The sequence below is a fragment of the Grammomys surdaster genome, unplaced genomic scaffold (assembly GCF_004785775.1).
Source record: "Grammomys surdaster isolate TR1022 unplaced genomic scaffold, NIH_TR_1.0 125889, whole genome shotgun sequence".
Classification (NCBI taxonomy): domain Eukaryota; kingdom Metazoa; phylum Chordata; class Mammalia; order Rodentia; family Muridae; genus Grammomys; species Grammomys surdaster.
Genome location: NW_021620714.1, coordinates 276,244 through 297,117, shown reverse-complemented (window position 1 = coordinate 297,117; position 20,874 = coordinate 276,244). Strand labels below are relative to the sequence as shown.

At 38.2% G+C, this 20,874-nt stretch overlaps 2 protein-coding genes across 3 annotated transcripts in view; one reads left to right on the top strand and one right to left on the bottom strand.

The window, feature by feature from the left end:
* Iqcb1 (IQ motif containing B1) overlaps positions 1 to 15,051 on the top strand; it is a 45,374-nt gene extending 30,323 nt beyond the window's left edge. Inside the window, exons 13-15 of one of the 2 annotated variants that reach the window (XM_028752308.1) lie at positions 7,869 to 8,000; positions 13,773 to 13,929; positions 14,504 to 15,051. In XM_028752308.1, the coding sequence (XP_028608141.1) occupies positions 7,869 to 8,000; positions 13,773 to 13,929; positions 14,504 to 14,733 (519 nt within the window). In that variant the 3' untranslated portion in view covers positions 14,734 to 15,051. Of the gene's footprint in view, positions 1 to 7,868; positions 8,001 to 13,772; positions 13,930 to 14,309 lie in introns of both variants that reach the window. The other variant, XM_028752309.1, reaches the window with a different exon arrangement.
* Eaf2 (ELL associated factor 2) overlaps positions 1 to 20,732 on the bottom strand; it is an 89,242-nt gene extending 68,510 nt beyond the window's left edge. The window contains exon 1 of the mRNA XM_028752313.1: positions 20,621 to 20,732. The gene's annotated coding sequence lies outside the window, so the exon portion shown is untranslated. The remainder of the gene's footprint in view (positions 1 to 20,620) is intronic.
* Positions 20,733 to 20,874: the final 142 nt, after the last annotated feature.

The following is a 20,874-nucleotide window of genomic DNA, read 5'->3' as shown; positions in this document are numbered from 1 at the left end:
GGAAAAGTATAGCACAGGGCTTCTTTTTCACTTAGTAACCTTTTCTGTCTAATACTTACTTCTCTTATACATCATTAGGCCTCTATTAAGATTTCAAGTCTGGGGCTGGAGAGATGGCTCAGCGGTTAAGAGCACTGACTGCTCTTCCAGAGGTCCTGAGTACAATTCCCAGCAACCACGTGGTGGCTCACAACCATCTGTAATGAGATCCGATACCCTCTTCTGCTGTGTCTGAAGACAGCTACAGTGTACTCATATACATGAAATAAATAAAATAAATCTTTAAAAAAGAGATTTCAAGTCTGAAAGCATGTAGCTTAATCACCTTTTTTTGTAGGTTTTACTGTTAATTTTCATTTCTTACCATGATAAATTTTGAGCATTCAATGTGGGTTAACATTTATAAGGATATTTTAATTTTTTAAAGTGTATGTAAGCATGTGTGTCTATCTGTGTGGGTGTGTGCACTTGAGTGCTAATGCCCCCTGATGCCAGAAGCATCACAGTGTCTGTAACTACAGGTAGTTGTGAGCCATGGGTGCTGAGAACTAAACCTGTGGTTTTCTGCAAGAGCAGTTTGTAGTCTTAACTGCTCAGTTGTCTTTCCAACTGAAGAGTAAAGAGTGATCTGTCTCTTCCTCCTCGTGTTATATATGTAAAAATCCTGATATTTTCCCTGAGCTAAAAAGAGCGACTCAAGGCAACCTGAAGATAGCTCATTTATATCCAGTTGAAGATGCTTCTTTTTAGAGATATTTGCCTTCTTTGTGATAGCTGCCCAACCAGATTGATATGTGGGAAAGCCTGTGGTGCATATATATATTCTCATTAATATGTTCATATTGCCTATGTTGGAATGCTAATGTTTTACATATAGCATCGTGGGACTTCCACAGATGTGATCAAAACACTATGACCAACTGCAACTTGGAGAGAAAAGGATTTATTTCATCTTACATTTCCAGTAACATCACTGAGGGAAGGAAGTCAGGGCAGGAAGTTGAAGGCAGGAACTAGAGCAGAGTCTATGGAGGAATGCTGCTTCCTGGCTTAATGCTCAGCCTGCTTTGTTTTTTATAGCACCCACTAGCCCAGGAGTTACACCACCCACATTGAGCTGGTCCCACTCACATCAATCATCAATCAAGAAAATGTTCTATAGCCTTTTCCATAGACTTTTCTGATAGGGGCATTTTTTTTTTCAGTTGAGGTTTCTTTTTCCAAAATAACTTTAGCTTTTGTCAAGTTGACATAAAAACTAGGTAGCGCATATAGTTATGTTTTATATAACTGAGATATAAAATATTTTACATTTTACATGAAATTTATCTGGGATTTGTGATCTGTGTTATATTTCTATAGCAATTTTCATTTAGTGGTTTGTTAAAAAAGAAAGAAAGGAAAGATTAAGCCAAGCACTGTAACATGACCTCTAAAGGCTGAGGCCAGAGAATCCCATGATTCCTAAGCTTGAAACCATCCTGGTTTACACAGCAAGTTCTCATTTCAAAGGAAGAGGGAGAGAAAGGGAGAAATAATTCATCAGCTTCATTAAAAGTAAATACAAAGTAGTAAGGTTATCCTTTACATTTATTTGTCTCTTAGGAACAATTGGTTTTTTAGGTACTTGGCAACAAAAACAAAGTTAAACCGTTATCTACCTTCTGTTTCTTGATTTGTAAATAAAAAACCTGGATCCCTCTTAAGACAGTGTCTCACTGTGCCTCCCAGGTTGCTGACTGTGAGCTTAAATTACCTTTTCTCACCCCTCACTACTAACATTATAGTGCACTGTCACACCTAATTGAGGCAGTGTATTTTTTAGTTGATAAAAGTAGAAGGAAAAAAATTACAAAATGATATGTAGTAGATTACATCTCTAATCCAGGCACTCAAGAGACTGAATCAGGACCTCAAATTCAAGGTCAACCTAGACTACATAGCAAGTTCCAAGCATTCCTGGGCTACGTAGCTAGACATGCCCCCCAAATAAAGGAACACTGAAAACACTTCAATAATTAGACTTCTGTATTCTTATAGACAAATTAAGAGTTCTTGGTAGTGAGTGTTGCAATGTTAGAACTAAATTTGAGTGTTGCTTTTGAATGTTTTTAGATGTTTCTTCTTTTTTCACCTTTTTAAAAATCAGCAGTAACTCAGAAAGAGAGTTAGTCTCTAGATCCAGAAGGGTAGCTTGACTCTAGAGTACTAATACACAGTGTTATATACTCATCCATCACTGAGCATCCATAAAAAAAATCAGAGAAAAAAACCACTGGAATGTTTAAAAGCCAAAAAACAACGGCAGAGAATAGTAAAATGAAAAGTAAATAAAGATAAGAGAAAAACATCAAGGGAGTTTTTCTGATTGAGTAATAGAGTGAAGTTCTCATTAGAATGTCATAAACCCAGGGCGGTACTAAAAGGAAGGATGGAAGAGAAAAGGATGTGTGAAAACAGAATCTCCAAACAGAAGACTGAAAGAGTATCTGTTTTGCAGGTGCAAGCACCATACTAAAAATGAGTATTAAGGGACATTTTAACACTCAAGGCATTCCCCCCAACCCCCTTTCTTCTCAGCTTTCAAGCTTATGTCTGCAAAGAGCAGAGTGGAAACATTTTCTGTGGGAAATCTGAGTAGTCTGTGAATAAAGTCAGAGTTTACTAATGTTGAAGTATCCAAACAAGACAACTTGGTTCATGAGTCCTCTGCTGAAATGCATAGTAGATGAGTCCTGTAGAGCAGCTCAGCACGTCTAAATAGCTTTTTAGTGCTCAACCGTATTGGCCTAAGACAAATATAAGTGAACATGAGGAAAGCTGCTTGATAGATAGAGAGAATTTAATACTTAGGGATGTACCTCAGAGGGTAGAGCACTTGACCAGCATACATGAGGTCCTACATTCAATCCCCAATAGTGGGGGAAAACAAACAAAACAACAACAACAAATATTTAGAGAGATGTCGCAGGAATTAGAAAATAAGATTTGTTTTTGATCTATCATTTCCTCTGATAGGAGAATACATGGCACAAAACCAACATGTTTAAAAGGGAAAAGGGAAAGGTTGGGGCATGGAGGGAGGCAGACTTGGGTTAAATAGTTAAAATTTACTAGAGAGCAGGATAAAAGAAAATATTACCCATCAGGGAAATCAGATACATAAATATTTAAAATCAAGAACAGAAAATACAGATGAGAGGAACCCAAAAGAATTTTCTAGAACTACAGCATTGATAAATGTCCAATAAAGTAACAAACATTTCACATTTCTGTGAAATACATTGGGAACAAAGAACTTAGCAGCAGCACTGGAACTGAAGAAACGTTGAGCTCAAACTGTGACATGTCTGAGAGAAATGATTTCCAGTTAAAATTATATGCTCACCAAGAAGGGAGTTAAAAAGAAGACTAAAGACACATATGATCACAGAAGCTCTTAAGGCAGTGGGAGAACCAAGAAGCTGAAATTCAAGAAGTACAGGGAGAGATAAAATGAGAAACCAAGGTAATTGTGCAGAGACCACAGAATGAGCTTTGTGCCAGGTAGAGAGAACAGGTAGGTTAGAAACCCCCAGAAAATGTATGTACTACAGTATCTGATATATTAATGAATATCTTGGTTAGAATGAAGTTGTAGAACATAATCAGAACTAAGTTTATAGGGAATCAAGCACATGGAAAAAAAGAGATGTTAATTTCAGACAAAATATGCAAGGAAGGAGAAGTAATTCTAATATGTGCTTCAGAATGAATAATATAGCTTTACCTGTAATGGTGTATGTGTAACACCAGCACTCGGGAGCAGACACAGCAGAATTACAGATTTGAGACTAATATAGCCTGTATAAGCCCTGTCCCCCCCCCAAATAAAACTACCTCACTTTTATGTAATAATCATTATGTATTATTTTTACTGAAATTATCACATTAATTACATAGGGTGGACTGGACATGAGAGTATATGCAGTAAAAAGTAACTAAATCCTTATTTCTGTTCAAGAAAATCAATAAATAATATGTTTAATCTGAGGGGAAAAATCATAGAAATCTACTGATGGATGGAGCTTACTTGAAGGAAAAAAAAAGTTAAAGTTGTTGCCTTTGGGATTTGTAAAACTGACCCTTTAAACAATAGAACTATACTAGCCAACTTTTTCTGGAAAGGACCAGATAAGGAAATATTTTAGACTTTACAAGCTATATAGCCTGTAATTGATACTTAACAGTTGAAGCACAAAAGCAGCTGTAGATAACAGACTGACAGTAGTTAAGCAGGTATAGCTGTATGCCAATAAAAATTTGTAGACATTTGAGTTTTGACTTACACATACTTTTATATGTCACAAAATAAAGTTTTCTTTCAAATTTTTTGCCATGTAAAGTGAAATAAATAGGCATTTACTATACAGAAACAGCCTATTATTTTTGACCTGTGGGCTATGACTTGCCAATCAGTGCTTTTAAAACAGTATATAATTTTTGTGAAAATAAAAACATGGGAGGGAAAAAAATGAAGAATTGCAAAGAATAATTTCATATTTGTGCCAAAATTGTATAAGTCTATTATAAAAGACTTGAGAAAACATTCAAAAAATGTGTTTTTATCAGTAGTCTCATAGCTTAAATTTTTAAAATGTTTTATCATTACCAAGCCTTTTCTTACTGTCTTTTTTATATTTGGAATACTGTAAAACATGTAAAATTAGGATCCTTGTTTTCTATTGGCATAGAGCATGTCCTATAGAAACCTTTGGTTTGCCCAGAATCATAGAGTTTATGAGGAATTAGAATTGAGATTAGAACTCAGTGCTTATTTCCTTTTATATACTAATTTCTTACTGCAAACATAATGAATGCTTCATATGAACTCAGAGAATGTGGCAATACTCAGAGGACCTGTACAGGTTCAAGCCAGATGAAATCCCCGCACTGAGAGTGGAAAGTGAACATGGGCCCCATCCCTAACCAAGGAATTATTAGTTGGAATTGATACCTGCTGATAAAGAGAAAATCAGTGAGTGTCACTGGGTATATCACCCATACTCCAGGAGAGACTTCATGCCCAGGAGTAGCAGCTGGATAATGCAATACTCCCATGTGTCTTGGTTTTGTCATGTTTTATTTTGTGGGCTCTTTATTATATTTTGTTTTGTTTGGGCATTTTTCTTACTGGGTTTTTTGTTTTGGTTTTTGGTTGTTGAGAGAGAAAGTATGAGGACATGAAGTTAGGTAGAGAGCTGGAAAGAATCTAGGAGGAGTTGGGGAGGGGAAACAAAATATTTAAAAACTTTTAATAAGGTATGTATGTTGTCTAAATGTGTAAAGCCCTAGGTTTTGATGCCTAGCACCACATATAGTTTATGCCAGAATTAAGCAGGTGGAAATAGGAGGACCAGATAGAGTTATCTTTGGTTACTTGTTAGTTCAAGTTTTGCCTAAGCTATGTGAGGCCTGGCAAACCAAAAACCACAGTAAGAGAAATATTTAGGTATATTCTTTTGTCTTATTGTTTCTATTGCTACATCAAAACACCATGGCCAAAAAGCAAGTTGAGGAGGAAAGGGCTTCGTTATTTGGTTTAACTTCCAGGTCATAATTCATCTTTAGAGGAAATCAGAACAGGAACTCAAGGAGAGCTAAACCTGGAGGCAGGAGCTGATGCAGAAGACATGGAGGAATGCTGCTTACTGGCTTGCTCAGCCTGCCTTCTTATAGAATCCAGGACCACTAGCCCAGGGATGGCACAACCCACAATGGGCTGGACCCTCCCTCATTGATCACTAGTTGACAAAATGTCCATGATCCTTCATGGATCTTATGAAGACATTTTCTCAACTGAGGCACCTTTCTCTTTGATGACTCTATCTTGTGTCAGGATGACACAAAAAGCAGCCAGTGCAACTGACCCTTTGTCAATTTGACACACAAATCACTATTAAGCCTCAACCCTTACTTGCTTGTTCATCCCCAAGATCTAAATAACTGTAAAAGCTTCACAGTCTTTACAAATTCAAACACATTAAAATTTTGGTTCCTTTAAAGTATCCAATCCCTTAAAATCCAAAATCTTTTACAGTTCAAATTCTCATAACTGTGAGCTCCAGTAAAATACTTCCTTACTTCAAGAAGGAAAAAAAAAATCAAGGCACAGTAACAATCTAATCAAAGCAAAATCAAACTAACCATCCAATGTCTGGGATCCACCCATGCTCTTCTGGACTTGGGTCATTCCTCCTCCATAGGACTTGGGTCACTTCTCCAGCTCTGCCCTCTCTGCAGCACATTGCTTGTCTTCTAGCTTTGGCTGCCTCCACTGCTGCTGCTGTTCTTCTGTGATCATCCTATGGTACTGATAATGGCCAAAACACTGGGGTCATCTGCTGCAACTGGGCTGCCTTTCACAAATAGCATCTCATAGGCTCTCACAGTGCCCAGCCTCAACTTCTCTGCATAACCCCTTCAGTCCTAGGCCTTCAACTGCTACTGAGCTGTACCTTCAACCAGTGGCCTTCCTGGCCTCTCAGAATACCAAGCCTCAGCTGTTCTCCATGACCCTTTCATGTCTTCAAAACCAGTACTACCTGGGTAACTCTTATATAGTACCAAGTCCAGCTGTCAACACACGGTACAACCTTGGCTGTCTCTGGAACAGAGCTTCTCTGTGCTCTCAGAAAACACTTCCCAGAAGATTTCACTTCAGTGATGCTGGTCTCTTCTTAATCACTGCTAATGTCTTAGCTCCAGCTAACCAGCATCAATTGTTCCAGTAATGAAAAAGTTTCACTTTAGTAGTTCTGGTGTCTTGTTAATCACAGCTAATTGTTCAGTTCCAGCAAACCAAAACCACAAAATCTTAAATCAAAATAATAACAGCCTTATAGAGTCTTTAATTGTCCCTCTGAAATTTCACTGGTTATGCCTCCATCTTCTGCACTACTCTCAACATTTTTATCTCTCAAGCTCCTACAGAGCATCCCAATGAGATCTCAACACTCATTGTCGTTTCTAGTTCCAAAACCCTTTCACAATCTTCTCCAAAACATGGTCAAGTCTGTCACAGCAATACCCCAGTATGCTGGTACCAACTCATGTTAGTTAGGGTTTCTGTTGCTGCAACAAAACACCATGACCAAAAAAGCAAGTTGGAAAAAGAAGTGTTTATTTGGCTTACGCTTCCAGATCATAATCCATCATTTGGAAGAAGTCAGAACAGGAACTCAAGTAGAACAGGAACCTGGAAGCAGGAGCTGATGCAGAGGACATGGAGGGATGTTTCTTACTGACTCGGTTCCCCTGACTTGCTCAGTTTATCTTCTTATAGAATGCAGGACTACCAGCCCAGGGATGGCACCACACACAATGAGTTTGGGCCCTTCCCCATTGATCACTAATTGAGAAAATGTCCTTCAGCTCGATCTCATAGAACCATTTCCTCAACTGAGGTTCCTTTCTCTGTGATGATTCTTAGCTTGTGTCAAGTTGAAACACAAAACAAGCCAGTTCACCTTTTTAAAAAAATCAAGGTGTATAGTCTTACCCCACTACCATGGTGGAAAGGTGATGTATGCTAAATAGAAGCCAGACTTCAACTGGTAGAAGTATTAAGCATATTTGCAACTTACAAGTATTTTCAACTTAAAATGGACTTATTTGGACATAGCCTTATTAGAAGTAGGGGTGGATCTGTATAGTTAAAAATTTATTATATTTCTTTATTTTGTCACAGTCTCATTCCCCTCCTTATGCATACTCAGAGTTGCCTAATACAACCTTGGTGTTACTGACTTAGATTATAGGGAAAAGAGTTCTATTAAGGGAACAGAATCAAAAGCTCTTCTTTTTTTTCCCTCTCTACTTCACTCTAGGTTCTTAAATTCCTAGCAAAGTGCCGTAAGAAAAAGAAACTCTTTGCCTCTTGGCATGGACTCCAAGAACTCAGTGATGCACGCAGAGTTGAACTGAAGCAACAAGTGGATGACTATGTCAAAAGACATCCGGTATGTTGGCTTCTGTGCTGAAATACATGTTCCATTAATCTGTTGCATGGTCTTTACCACCAAAGTAGTATCTCATACATAGATTCACATTGACTGTTGGATGCAGGTTCCATAGACTTAGTAGACTTGCAGTCTTCTTACAGTTACAGGATCCAAAGGTATAATTGGTGGTGAATGGGGACTCAGCTTAAAAATTGGTTATTTCCTGTACTATACCAACAAAACTTGTACATTGCTTCTTTTATAATAGTACTGTAAAATCTTGTCTGCTTTGAATCTCTTAATAAGGATATATATTGTTAATCAGTGAGTATTCATTCTTATCTCCATATGCTCAAACACATGCATAAGAACTTATATTCACTAGTCTAAACTCCCAAGACATAGTAAGATATACAATTTGATGCCCTGCCTCTTTGGTTTTAAAACTGCAATGCTGCTGACACTCTTCCAGAAACATCCATGTCTCTCACTTAGTGTGGGCACAGTGATACAGAGTAGGTGCTACCTGTTTCTTCCTTCTGAGTTTCTGACCTTACACTTCTGCACACCTTTGAAGGACATTTCTGTCTGTCTTCAGAAGGACTCAACCATTCTTGTGATTATAATCAGCTATATATCTGTCTACATTTTTCTTTTATTCCCTGTGTTTCCACACTTGTCAAAGTCTATGGAAAAACTGATAGTTTATTCATTTCAACCAACCATTCTTAGTATATCAAAATACTACTAATATTTTATTAGGATTGTGCTGGATGCTTGTGTCTGAGTTTGTTTCTTCCTTTCCTTCCTGCTTTCCCCTCCTCATACAAGCACAAATTTCAACAATCTAAAGTCTGAGCACAGAAGGTGATTCACATTGTTAATCCTGGCACTCAGGAGGCCAATACAGGCAGATCTTTGTGAGTTTGAGACAGCTTGGTCTACAGAGCAAGGACAGCCAGGACTACACAGAAAAACCCTGTCTCAAAAGGAAAAAAACTGTAGGGTGACTATGTTAAAGGTTTGATATAATAGTTTTAGGTAATCCTACCACTTAACATTTTATTCTTCCAGAGCCTGTCCTCCACAAAATAAAAAGCAGAATACAAATGTGTCTGTGTCCATACATGAACTTGATAACCATTGTAACAGAGCAATGATAGAAAGTAAATTGTATAACAATGTTTAGTCCTACCTGTATAAGAGGTTTTCATCATGGTTTAAATTTTTATAAAATATCACTGACTATTCTTGTCATATGTACCACAGAGTTAATACCCCCATTGTTATGGAGTGTTCAGCCTTTAAGACAACTATACATTTTATTGCTGTAGGACTAAATGATGAATAAATGAATAGGTATGGTAGTATCTCAACTAAACTATTTCTATTGGCTTGTATTGTCTAGGAGTCAGAGACAACCTATAGTCCGTCCTCTCTTTCCACCATGTAGGTTATAAACATCAAACTTAGGTCATGAGACTTGGCAACAGAGAACCTTTACTCACTGAGCCATCTCACCACTGAAAACTATTTTCTAAAATAAGCTTTTGGTTTTAGTTTGCTGTACCTTGTTTTGAATAATAGTAATAACTTAAAATTATAGTCTTTGTAGAATACTGAAAAATAAAACAATATATGAAAACAATAACATAAAAGCCAGAAGAGAAGAAATACAGGTATAATTTATATTCTTGTGTATAAATTAGTATAGTATCACTCAAAATAAAATTGGCAAGTTAATGGTACATAATACAAATCCTACAACAATGAACAGAGAGCAAAAAGTTATAAAGGAAATGAAACCAAATCAAAAAATATATATACTTAATTATTGAAAAAGAAAATAGAAACGGGAGGAATGCATAAGAGAGTAATAGGTCTAATAGGAAAAATCCAGGTAAGAAACTGAAGCATGACTGTGTTACAGTAAACATAAATAGTATGACTCTAGTTAGAAAAGGAAAAAAAACAGATTTTTCTGAGCAAAATTAAAACTAAAATCTGGGCGGGAAAGATGACTCAGCAGCTATGAGCACTTGCTGCTCTTGTGGAAGATGTATGTTCAGTTCCTAACACCCACATCAGGTGACTACAGCCACCTGTAAGCTTAGTATTTGGGATCCAACAACCTCTCTTGGCCTCTGTGGGCACTGTACACACATGGTGCACATGGAAGCAGGTACGGTACAGGCTTGGTTATATATTAATTAGAAAAGATGTATTTTTTTTTTAAGATGGAAAAGTAAAGTGAAACAGTACTGTCATAAAGTGTCCTTTACTTAAGAGAACATAAAGTTTCTAAAGCTTTATGCACCCAATAACATACCTTTACAATACACAAAGCCAGTGTAGATGAGAATCGTTACGTGAAATAAATAGTGTGTGGCTCCGCTCGTCCAAGTTGGATGGGATCATCAACTGATAGAAACAGAAATCAGAATCATGGTTCCAGGAGCTAAGTACACACAGTGTCTAGAGGTTCATGTAATTAGTACAATAGAGAACTAAAGGAATTGCATACCTAGTTATAGAAAAGCAGAACTTTAATCCAAATTTCATATTGTGTACAAAATTTAACTCAAAATGTATCAAATCTAATCAAATGCATAACCTAAAACTATAAAACTTCTAGAAGACAATATGGTACAACATTGTTACATTAAATTAGTCAGTGATTTTTCAAATATCCCAGAAGCCAAAAAAAGAAAATTAATAGATTGACTTCAAAATTTAAAACATGTGCTCTTCAGAACTGTTAAGATAATGAAAATAGAAATCAAAGAGTTAGAAAATGTCTTGCTATTCATTTTTCTACATACTAATCCATACAAAGAATTTTTAAAGCTAAACAGTAAGAAAATACATGATCTATTTTTTTTAAATGGCCTAAAGACTTGAAAAGACAGTTCTTAAGAAAGCATACAGGTAACAAACACATGAAAAGGTGCGTCAACACCCATTAGAGAAAATTATAATTAAAACCACAGTGAGGTGACCCACACCTATTAGAATGGCTAGATTTTTAAAGATTAAAACACTGAGTGTTGACAAGCAAATAGGAGAAAAATGATTACTCAGATTCTCATAAGAATGTAAAAGTAATTCGATAGTTTACTAAACATATGTGTCAGGATGGAGATATCTCAGAGCTGAAGAGTGCTTACTGCCCTTTCAGTGGACCTGAGTTACGTTCCCAACACCCATGTTGGGTAGCTCACAATCACCAGGAACTCCAATTGTAGAGGAATTGACACCCGTCTGTCCTCCACAGGCATCCACATGCTTGTGTATATATGCACATGTGCACACACACACACAAAATTACATCTTTAAAAGCATATAAAATACTAGTGTATGCACGACTCTGCATATATCTAGCACTGCAAAAGTAAAACTACAAAACCTAAAAGATACTGTTCTAACAATACTTAACTATCTTGACACATGAAGTACATTTACCTTGTTGTGTAGCTTTAACCACCGTTTTTTTTTATCTTTAGACTTTTTTCCTACTTTTGATTAAACAAAATACCTATTTCCTGCCCTTGGCTCCTGACAACTACCAGTATGTGTCTGAATTTGACTAAGTCTTTAATATGAAGTCATATCCTTTGTACACAATTTATTTCACTTAGTATAATTTCTTTAAGAGTCATTCAGGCTGTAGATTGTGTCTATGAAATTCCACTGGGCATATTCCACAGGCAGAGACAGGTAGATCTCTGAGTTTGAGTCCTAGCTGAGCTGTGTAATAAGACACTATCTAAAAAAATAGTAATATTTTAGATACTAGTCCATTGTTGATATGTTGCATATCCTATTACTTGTTTGCTTTGGAGCAGTATAAGTCTCTTCATTTGCCTTGGCTTGTCTCATGAAGTCCAAACTGGTGTAGTGCTCATTCTGTCCTCTTTGAGGATGACCTTAAACTTGTGCTCCTCCTGCCTTCACCTCCCAAGTGCTGCAATTACAGACATGCCCTGCCATACTGAGCAGTGTTAGGTCATGTTGGAGATTAAATCCAGGGACTCTCTGCATGTGAGGCGAGTACTCTACTAATGCAGCTATGTCTTCAGCCAATGTTTGTTTTAAATATATCTAGTAAATATGACTTATTCTCTCATTGTGTCTTAGATTTGCATTTCTGTTATGATCAGATATTTTCAGTATATTTCCATGTATTTATTTGCCATTTGCAGAAACACATATTCAAGATTTTTGCCCATTTTCAAATCAGGTTGCATTTTTGTTGATGAGATAAATGAGTTCTCTGTATTTTGTTCCTTATCTGATAAATTATTTTATTTTATTCTGTGGCCTGCCCTTTAACTGTGTCCTTTAATGCACAAAAAACCTTTAGTTTTATGGATTTCACTTTGCCTTTTGTTATACACTTTTAGCTCTTATTTTTAGTGTTTCGACCTCTCTTCTTTCACAGGTACTCAGTCCTTTAATCAGATGGTATAGTTCTTCCAAATAAGCTCTGCACATCCTTGCCTACTCTACCTCTAGGTTTCTTCTATTCTCTAATCAAAGTAAAGACAGTGTAAATTGTTGTTTGAGTGTATCTTTTAGAAGTTTGTGTATGTATGAATTTAGCGTATGTTGCAGTATTTTCTAATGCTTTGGTTCTTCAGTTGAATATGAATGTAGATCTCATAAATATGGAAGTATGAGTGTAAGTCTAATGAATACCCCAGTTTGTCATTTTTTTAACTATGCTTTGATAAGGTCTGTAACTGAAAGGTAAGTTATCAACTAGAACAGGACTACATTAATATTTAAGAAAGCTATAGTGTCAGAAATTTTATCAGCTTTAGGGCTAAGATTTCATTTTTATCCAAATTAGTCAGTTTTAATTATCTGAGTAGTCTAAAGGATAGGGTCTTGTAGCTGATTTTTGTCTCTCATTCTGTGAAACCAAAATCAGTTATAACATTGTGGCAGGGGTGCATTTGGAGTAGGAATGGGATAAGAAATAACAGTATTGCAAATGAAGTCCAAAACAAAAGGAGTTGGCTTCTCTCCTCTTCTAGACTGATAATTTTACTAAACCGTCTATACTTTCACTGTGATCTCCTTATCTCAGGGTCTCATTATTTACCATGTCTTTGAAGAAACAATGTGTGGAAGAATACCAAAAAGAAACATGGAGGCCTAGAGAGCTGGCTTCGTGCTTTAGAATACTTGTTGTTCTTGCAGAGGTTCCAGATTCAGTTCCTAACACCAATGTAGTAACTCACAACTATCTGTAACCAGTTCCAAGGCATCTAACACCCTCTTCCAGCCACCTCTGAGGGCATAAGACACACATGTGGTGCACACTCATACATGCAGGCAAAACTCATACATACAAAATCAAATCTAAAATTTTTTAAAAAGAAACTTGCCCATCTGCATCATTATATAAAGTTAGGTGGGGAAGTTGTTACTGTTGAAATTCTGCTTGGTTGGTTGGTAGGTTCTGTTTTGTTCTGTTGTGAGGTTGTCTGCAGGCTTGCTCATTTCTCTTCTAGGTTTTCTGAGGCAAGCTGTCACTATATAGCCCAGATTGACCCGAGGTTATGACTGCCCTGCTTCTGCTCCTGTGCTGACATTGCAGGCGTGAATACTCAGAACTAAAGCTATTTTTAAAGATAATTTAGTACTTACACTAGTGTACACGTTAGACAAGAGCTATAAGATTCTATTGATAAAATGAGAGATCACTAAAAATTCTAGCTCTGCTATAAATCATACTTTGAAACATAATGTCTTTACGACAAGTTTTCTGTCCTTTGTTTTCAGGGCTCTCAGATGTCAGATGTGGCCAGCAGGGAGCTCCATGCACAAGCACAAGAACGACTTCAACACTATTTTATGGGCAGAGCCATAGAAGAGCGAGCCCAGCAGCACAGAGAAGCTTTGATGGCTCAGATCAGCACCAATATTGAACAGCTGATGAGTATGCTCTACATCCATCTTTGTTTCATAAATGGAATACCCCATGCAAGAGATGTGGCATTCAAAATCTTTAGAAGTGCCACAAACAGTCTTTAATTCCAGTCCTCAGGAAATCTTACGTCATCCCAGTTTTCAACTCTCTACATTCTGTTTGTTATAAGTTCAAATATTTCAACTTCATCAAAATTACTAATTTCAAAGATGTTGTGCTCTTCTAGACATATTCTGCCCAAAACTTTTTAAATTTTTTTTTATTTTAGAATTAGATAATGACAGTAATTACAGTACAATGAACTTGTCAGAAATAACTATTAATGACTTTTTTTTTTTTACTGAAGTTTCTCTCTTTATCTAACACAATTTATCATTTTTTCTTTTAAGGCTGGACGTTGCCAGGGATTGGGGTTGTTGCTGTCACCCGCATCTGTAATTTTTTCCTAGACGCCTACCTTCATAGTTAGCAGCGACAGCATATTCAGAGTTAGAACCCTGTCCTGTCCTGACATGGCTAAGCTACAGCTCTTCTGCTTGCCTGGCATACTTCCACTAACCCATTTACTTTCTGTTTGCTGCAGAGGCACCAAGTCTGAAGGAGGCAGAAGGAAAGGAACCTGAGCAATTCCTAAGTAGATCTAGGCCTGTGGCAGCCAAGGCCAAGCAGGCCCATCTTACCACCCTGAAGCACATACAAGCACCCTGGTGGAAGAAGCTTGGAGAAGAACCAGGGGGTGAGATTGATGTTCCAAAAGATGAGCTTAGTATAGATTTAGGAGCTTTATTTATCGGTGGAACCAAACCTCCCTAGAGAGTTACTGGGAAAGCTGGCAATCTTACATTTTAAGAGATTGTTAGTTTTGCCTCTGGCATGCAGGAAGACTAGGGCTATGCCAGTGGCTTTCCAGAGCATCACCTTCATGCAACACTTGGAAAAAAAAGCAGAGCATTGCCTACCTCACTCTCAATTCTTTCCCTTGTGTATACCCTGTCACTAGTCACAAACAGATTTGTGAGCTTTAACTGTGGGACAGAACTCAATGTGAAATTTTATTGTTAATTTCTTTCCTTTCTGTTTTCTAACTAAAAGTTGTTTTGTTTTTAAATAAATAGTGTTTCTGGAAAAGTTGTCAGGATTATTTCAATGTTTTACATTTGTTATTCAGAATTTTCATATATATATATATATATATATATATATATATATATATTTTTTTTTTTTTAAAATGGGTTCTCAGTCCTAGAACTCTGGAACTCTGGCTCTGTAGACCTTTGGCTTTGAATCCCAGAGACCCACCTGCCTCTGCCTCCTGGCTGCTGGGATTAAAAGTGACACTACTGCCTTTTTGGTTTTGACCTTGACAAAATTTAGTAAAATAATTGGTCAATTAAATAGCATTACATTAGGATAGACAGGAGAAGAGACAGAGAGAAACAGTAGTTTATAGTTTATATAGTCAAAATAATGTTTTTTTTTTTTTAAAGTCTCACTATGTAGCTCTGACTGGCCTGGAATGAACTAGACCTTACAGTTCTACTTGCTGCTTCCTCTTAGTGCTGAGATTAGAGGCATGTACCACCATACCATACCTGGCCATTGCTTTATTTCCTTTTTAAGATGGTGAAGTGAAAAATATGTTCAATTACTGCTTGTGAGTGTATCTGTATGTGTATGAGTGTCTATGTGGGGGTATTTACTCAAAATATCAAAAGGGGTGTCTGAGCTTGAGTTACTGGTAGCTATGAGGCACCAGACATTGGGAATGGGAACCCAATGGGTCCTCTGTAAGAGCAAGTGCTCTTAACTACTGGCCCATCTTTCCAGCCTCCATACACTACTTTTCAATAAAAAGGCCTTTAATTGGCCACTTCTTTTTCTAGCTTGGAAGTGATTTATTGGTGTATATTATACTTGTGGTATATATGATATACTTTTATATATATATATATATATATGATAGTTACATGCAACCTATAGTTGACAAATATTCAAATGTTAAGTTGAAAATAAAATATTATATCTGGAAGACACATTGGTGAGAGGCCAAACTTACTCCATCTTGGAACCTGCTTCCATCTTAAAAGAAAAAAAGCCCAGCTGGACCCAAGTACCAAAAAGGAGCCCACGGCTTGTCCTTGGTTAGTTACTACCTAGCTACTTCCTAGCAACAGTTAATCAAAGATTAGTCTGATTGTTTCAGATGTACTTTCAGACCCCTTAGTGATTGTATATGGTCTTACTTCAGAGCACCTACCTGTCGGCTTACAATAGACAGTTAGATGCTTGCCAGGTTGAACCCTCCCTCACTTACTTCCATTTCCTATAAAACCTTGTCCCAGTGGGAATTCGGGGCTGTCTCACCAGATAGTCCTGTGGGCCTGTGGTGAGTAAGCCCAAATTCAAATTTGTAATAAAGAGACCCTAATGTGATCACATCAGAAATGGCTCCTTGGTGGTCTTTTGGGGTTCACAAATGCTTTCATGGCACAACATTGGCAAGTCTTGGGATGTCTTATTTGGTGTAGAGGAAGATGAAAGAAGGCCTTGAGAGGGAATTGGGTAATAGTAAATCAGAAGAGTGAGACCCATTTCTTTTGTTACATTATTTTTATTATTCTTTAACAGTCCATACATGAATGCAATGCATTTTGATCAGGAGCACTCTTATTTTCCTCAGTCCCTCTAGGAAACTCTCCCAGCACCCCCACCCCCACTTTCATGTCACTAAGAAAAATAACACATTGAGTTTAATTAGGGATGTTTTCATGTGTATAGGTGAGGGGTTATTTACTGAATCATGGGAAATTTACTAGTGGTGACATTGGAAAAGAATGACTCCCCTTCCCAACAAGCATTTAACTGCCAGTAGCTACTTAGGAATAGTGCCTCATGGGCCCCTTCTCCATCCATGCTGGAATATTGACAAGCATCTTATGCAAGTTTCACCGCTACTGGTTATTCATGTTAACAGCCATGTCATGTCCAGAGTGCTGAGTTTCAAAGCACTCCTACCCATCCTCCAGTTTTTAAGTCCTTTCTGCTTTTGTGATGTTCTCTAAGCCATTGAGGTAGGAAGTAATACAGATGTTCTTTTCAAGGCTGAGTATTTGACAGATCTTATTCTCCGTCCTTTGACTACTTACAAATTTCTGCATTTACCTTTCCTCATTGCAAAAAAAAGCACCACTGTTGTAGTAAAACTCCAACTCAAATAAGACCGGTCAAAGAAAACACAACTCAATAATTATGAATATAAGCTGCACGCCTAGATTAGCCAGATTCACCACTACACTACTCTATTCCCCAGCTATGAGACTCTTATAACTTGCAGGTTTTCCAAGCCACGTGCTTGTCCTTCCACCTCCTGTTTCTCAGTCGTCATCCTTCTTCGTTACCCTCCTCCATCATTTTCCTCCCCAGTCATCTCTGTCTCTCTCCCTCTCCTCCCTTTCCCCTCCCTCTCCCTCTCCTCCCTCTCCCTCTCCTCCCTCTCCCTCTCCTCCCTCTCCCTCTCTTCCCTTTCCCTCTCCTCCCTCTCCCTCTCCCTCTCCCTCTCCCTCTCCCTCTCCCTCTCCCTCTCCCTCTCCCTCTCCTCCTTCTCCCTTTCCCTCTCCTCCCTCTCCCTCTCTCCTCCTCCCCCCCTCTCTTGCCACCAACTCTTATTTCCCCACCTCCCCTTCTCTGCCCAATCACTGGCTCTAGCCTTTATTTTACAAATTAAGGTGGTCAGAAGGTTCAATAGAAGTTCACTCCTCCTCTGTAGCCCCTCCCAGGAAAGTGAAATTAACATCAAAATACAAGGCCAGGGCTATCCACAACACATCACTAATTAGTGGGTCTATACATATTTAGAAGGCAATGCGAAAACATGTTCATTCAGCAAAACAACAGAAGTTCCTTCCTATTGTCTATGATCTTCCCAGCCAAAGGCTTTTGACCAGATTTACATATAGTACCAGACAATGCCTTTTCTAGTGCATACCTAAAATTCAAACAGAAAGGGGTTGGTAACCTCCAAAGCTATTGTGTCATTGTTGAATGGCAAGCCAGTACTGTAGAATGCAGGGTTCACTCTGGGCTAAGACCAATGATAACTTCTCTCCCAAAAGCCAAAACTTTCTAGCACTATGAGGACTAGCTGGTTTCTAAGTTAGTCTTAGTTCAATTCCTCTAAGTCCTGTAATGAGTGTGTATGGTCTACAACACAGTTTTTTTTATCTAGTTCTGGTGGACAGGAAGAACAGGTGCAGTAGCTTATATTTTTGGGGTTTCTGGGTCCTTCTTTGTCAGACTGTAGAAGGACATCTTAGGTTGACATGGGCCTGGAACCCCGAGACTGCAGGTGTTTGGCCACGCCCCCAGAACCCAGGGCCCTGACACCCGGTCTCCTCTCCATTTAACCTGTACCATAAGTCACGTAATACACAGGTAAAGGGCGTGACTAACAGGCCTCTGCCTCAAGAGAGTTACATATTAATAGAGCCGGGGGGCCTAGATAATTAAGTTATCCCCTCCCTAGTCCCTCCTCCTTCCCACTCCCCATATAAGAGAGCTCCTCCTGGCACATCCAGATCCAACCTTCCCATCATGGAAAATAAAATTTTCATCTTGGATTCCACACGTCTTCTTGGACTGGGACTTTCCCGTGTATGTGGGAAACCTTCCCGCAGGAAAAGCCTCCAGGCAGGCATGCCACCCGATGAGAGTTTTTTCCTTTCACTTCTTGACCAATAACTCAGGGACATATCCCATACCTAGTGTTTTATTGAATAACCCATGGTATAAGAACAGCATTATGCACCCATGCAAAGTACTTCTGCAAGAACTCCATTTTAGAAAATCATACTTTAAGATTAGCTTACAAAGCAGTGGTTTTCCATAAGGCTTCCCATGAATCCTTAGGTTGGGTTACCTGTTGCCCTACCCCTTCTTAACATCTCTATTCCCACATCCTTTTCCACTTAGACGTTCCGGCCTTATTTCTCCACACATATCTCTAACTCTGCAGCTAAAGCCTTTCCATCTCCAGTATTCCTTCTCTACTTCAATGTTACATATGTGCTGCAAGATAGGACACTTTTGTCCTCAACTTTTCTTCACTATACTTTTAGTTGGGAAAGTGGTCGTTCTTTTTTAAAATAATTATTGTGTATGATGTGTGTATATGACTTCTATAGCACACATAGAGATCAGAAAACAACTTCTGTTTGTTTCTTTTCTTTCACCTTCACATAGATTCCAGGGATCAAACTTGGACCATGACATTTGTATGGCAAGAGGTTTACCTATGAAACCATGTCATGGGCCCATTTGAGTGAATCTCCCAAGAGACATCTGAGTGATGCAAACTTCTGTGTTATCAGAATAATATCCAAATATCTTTGCATAAAATGCAATTCATTTAGGCAACATGCTCCTTGCCTCTCACTTCACATCACCATTGTCAAATATCCCAGACAGTCCACAAATGATGACTCTACCATGTGCCCTCCACTGATCTTCACTCTCATTTTCTGTGTTAATTCCTATTTGCTTTTGAGAGACACAGACTGACTCAGCATCCCTGACTGACCTTGAATCACCATGTATAGACCAAACTGGGTTCAAACTCAAGAGAGCTGCCTGTTTCTGAGTCCCAAATGTTGGGACTAAAGGCTTGTTGGGATTAAAGTAATGTGCCACCACATACACCTAGATAATTCCTGAATTACCTTTTTCTATCGCGACCTCTCAGAGCCAATGTGCTGCAGTTGAATTGCAATTCAAACCATCTCTAGTCCGTTGATTTTCAAAGGAGCATCAAAGAGCTCAGCTCTAACTTCTCCACATTTCCCCTGTTTCCCCTGTGTTCACTGCAGTTTTCTGTGAATGACCAGTCTAGACCTACCCAAGAGAAGGTGGAGCCACCTACTAGATAATTTTCTAACTTCTTCAGTAAGGAGATATAATTATCCTAAAACTGAAACATTCATTCTAAGGCTAAATGTAGGTAAGCATACAGAAAGATAAAGTTTATTTCATATCCCGGCTCTGTCCCTCCCCCAAAAATTGTATAAATCAGCCTTTTGAAGTTTATTGCATTAATAAATAATAATTAATAGTAATTAACAATGATTAATAATTAACTAATATTTGAAGATAATCACACATTTCTTATTGATTCAAAGGACATTGAGTACCCTCTTGTATACTATTCTGGGACAGAGAGACAACTGAGATCAAAAGAGACAACTCTCAGGATTTTTTATAACTACTAAACTAGTTATGAGACAATAAGATAAATCAAATAGTTATGTTAGGTAGCAAAAGATATAGGAAATATAAGATCCACAATTTTAAATGAGCAGCTAGGAGATGCCTTACTATGCTACTATTTGAGCCTCAAAAGGTTGTGTTCATCAGGATGAGATTGCAAATCTAGTGGGCTAAATGCTTGATGTAAAATGAGATTCAATAAATTCATATTAACATTCTTATGAAGAATGTCAGAATCATTAGGAGTTCCGTTACTAAATTGCTGTTTGTCTTTGGCTAGTCAGTCAGTCTCTCTCCCTCTCCCTCTCCCTCTCCCTCTCCCTCTCCCTCTCCCTCTCCCTCTCCCCCTCCCCTCCCCCTCCCCCCTCCCCTCCCCTCTCTCTTTTTTTCTTTCATCGAAAGTTAAAATGTCATATTAGACCAAGTTTCAGGCTCTACTCACACAATCCACAATCCCAAATACTAGCAGCTGGTGCCCCTAGTCCAAAGTCTCCTCATTAGCAGGAACAGGGTGAGATGAGAAATTAGGTAAACCGGAACTTCCAACCCATACAGCAAACAGCTGATGTTTGCCGAATACCCACCCCTTTCGGTGTTTCCAGGCCTTCTTGGATCTTCTTCCGGGTCACCCCACCATATGATTCCGCCCTGCACGTCCTTCTTAGAATCCATTGGCTCCGTCTTTGAGGAAGTGGA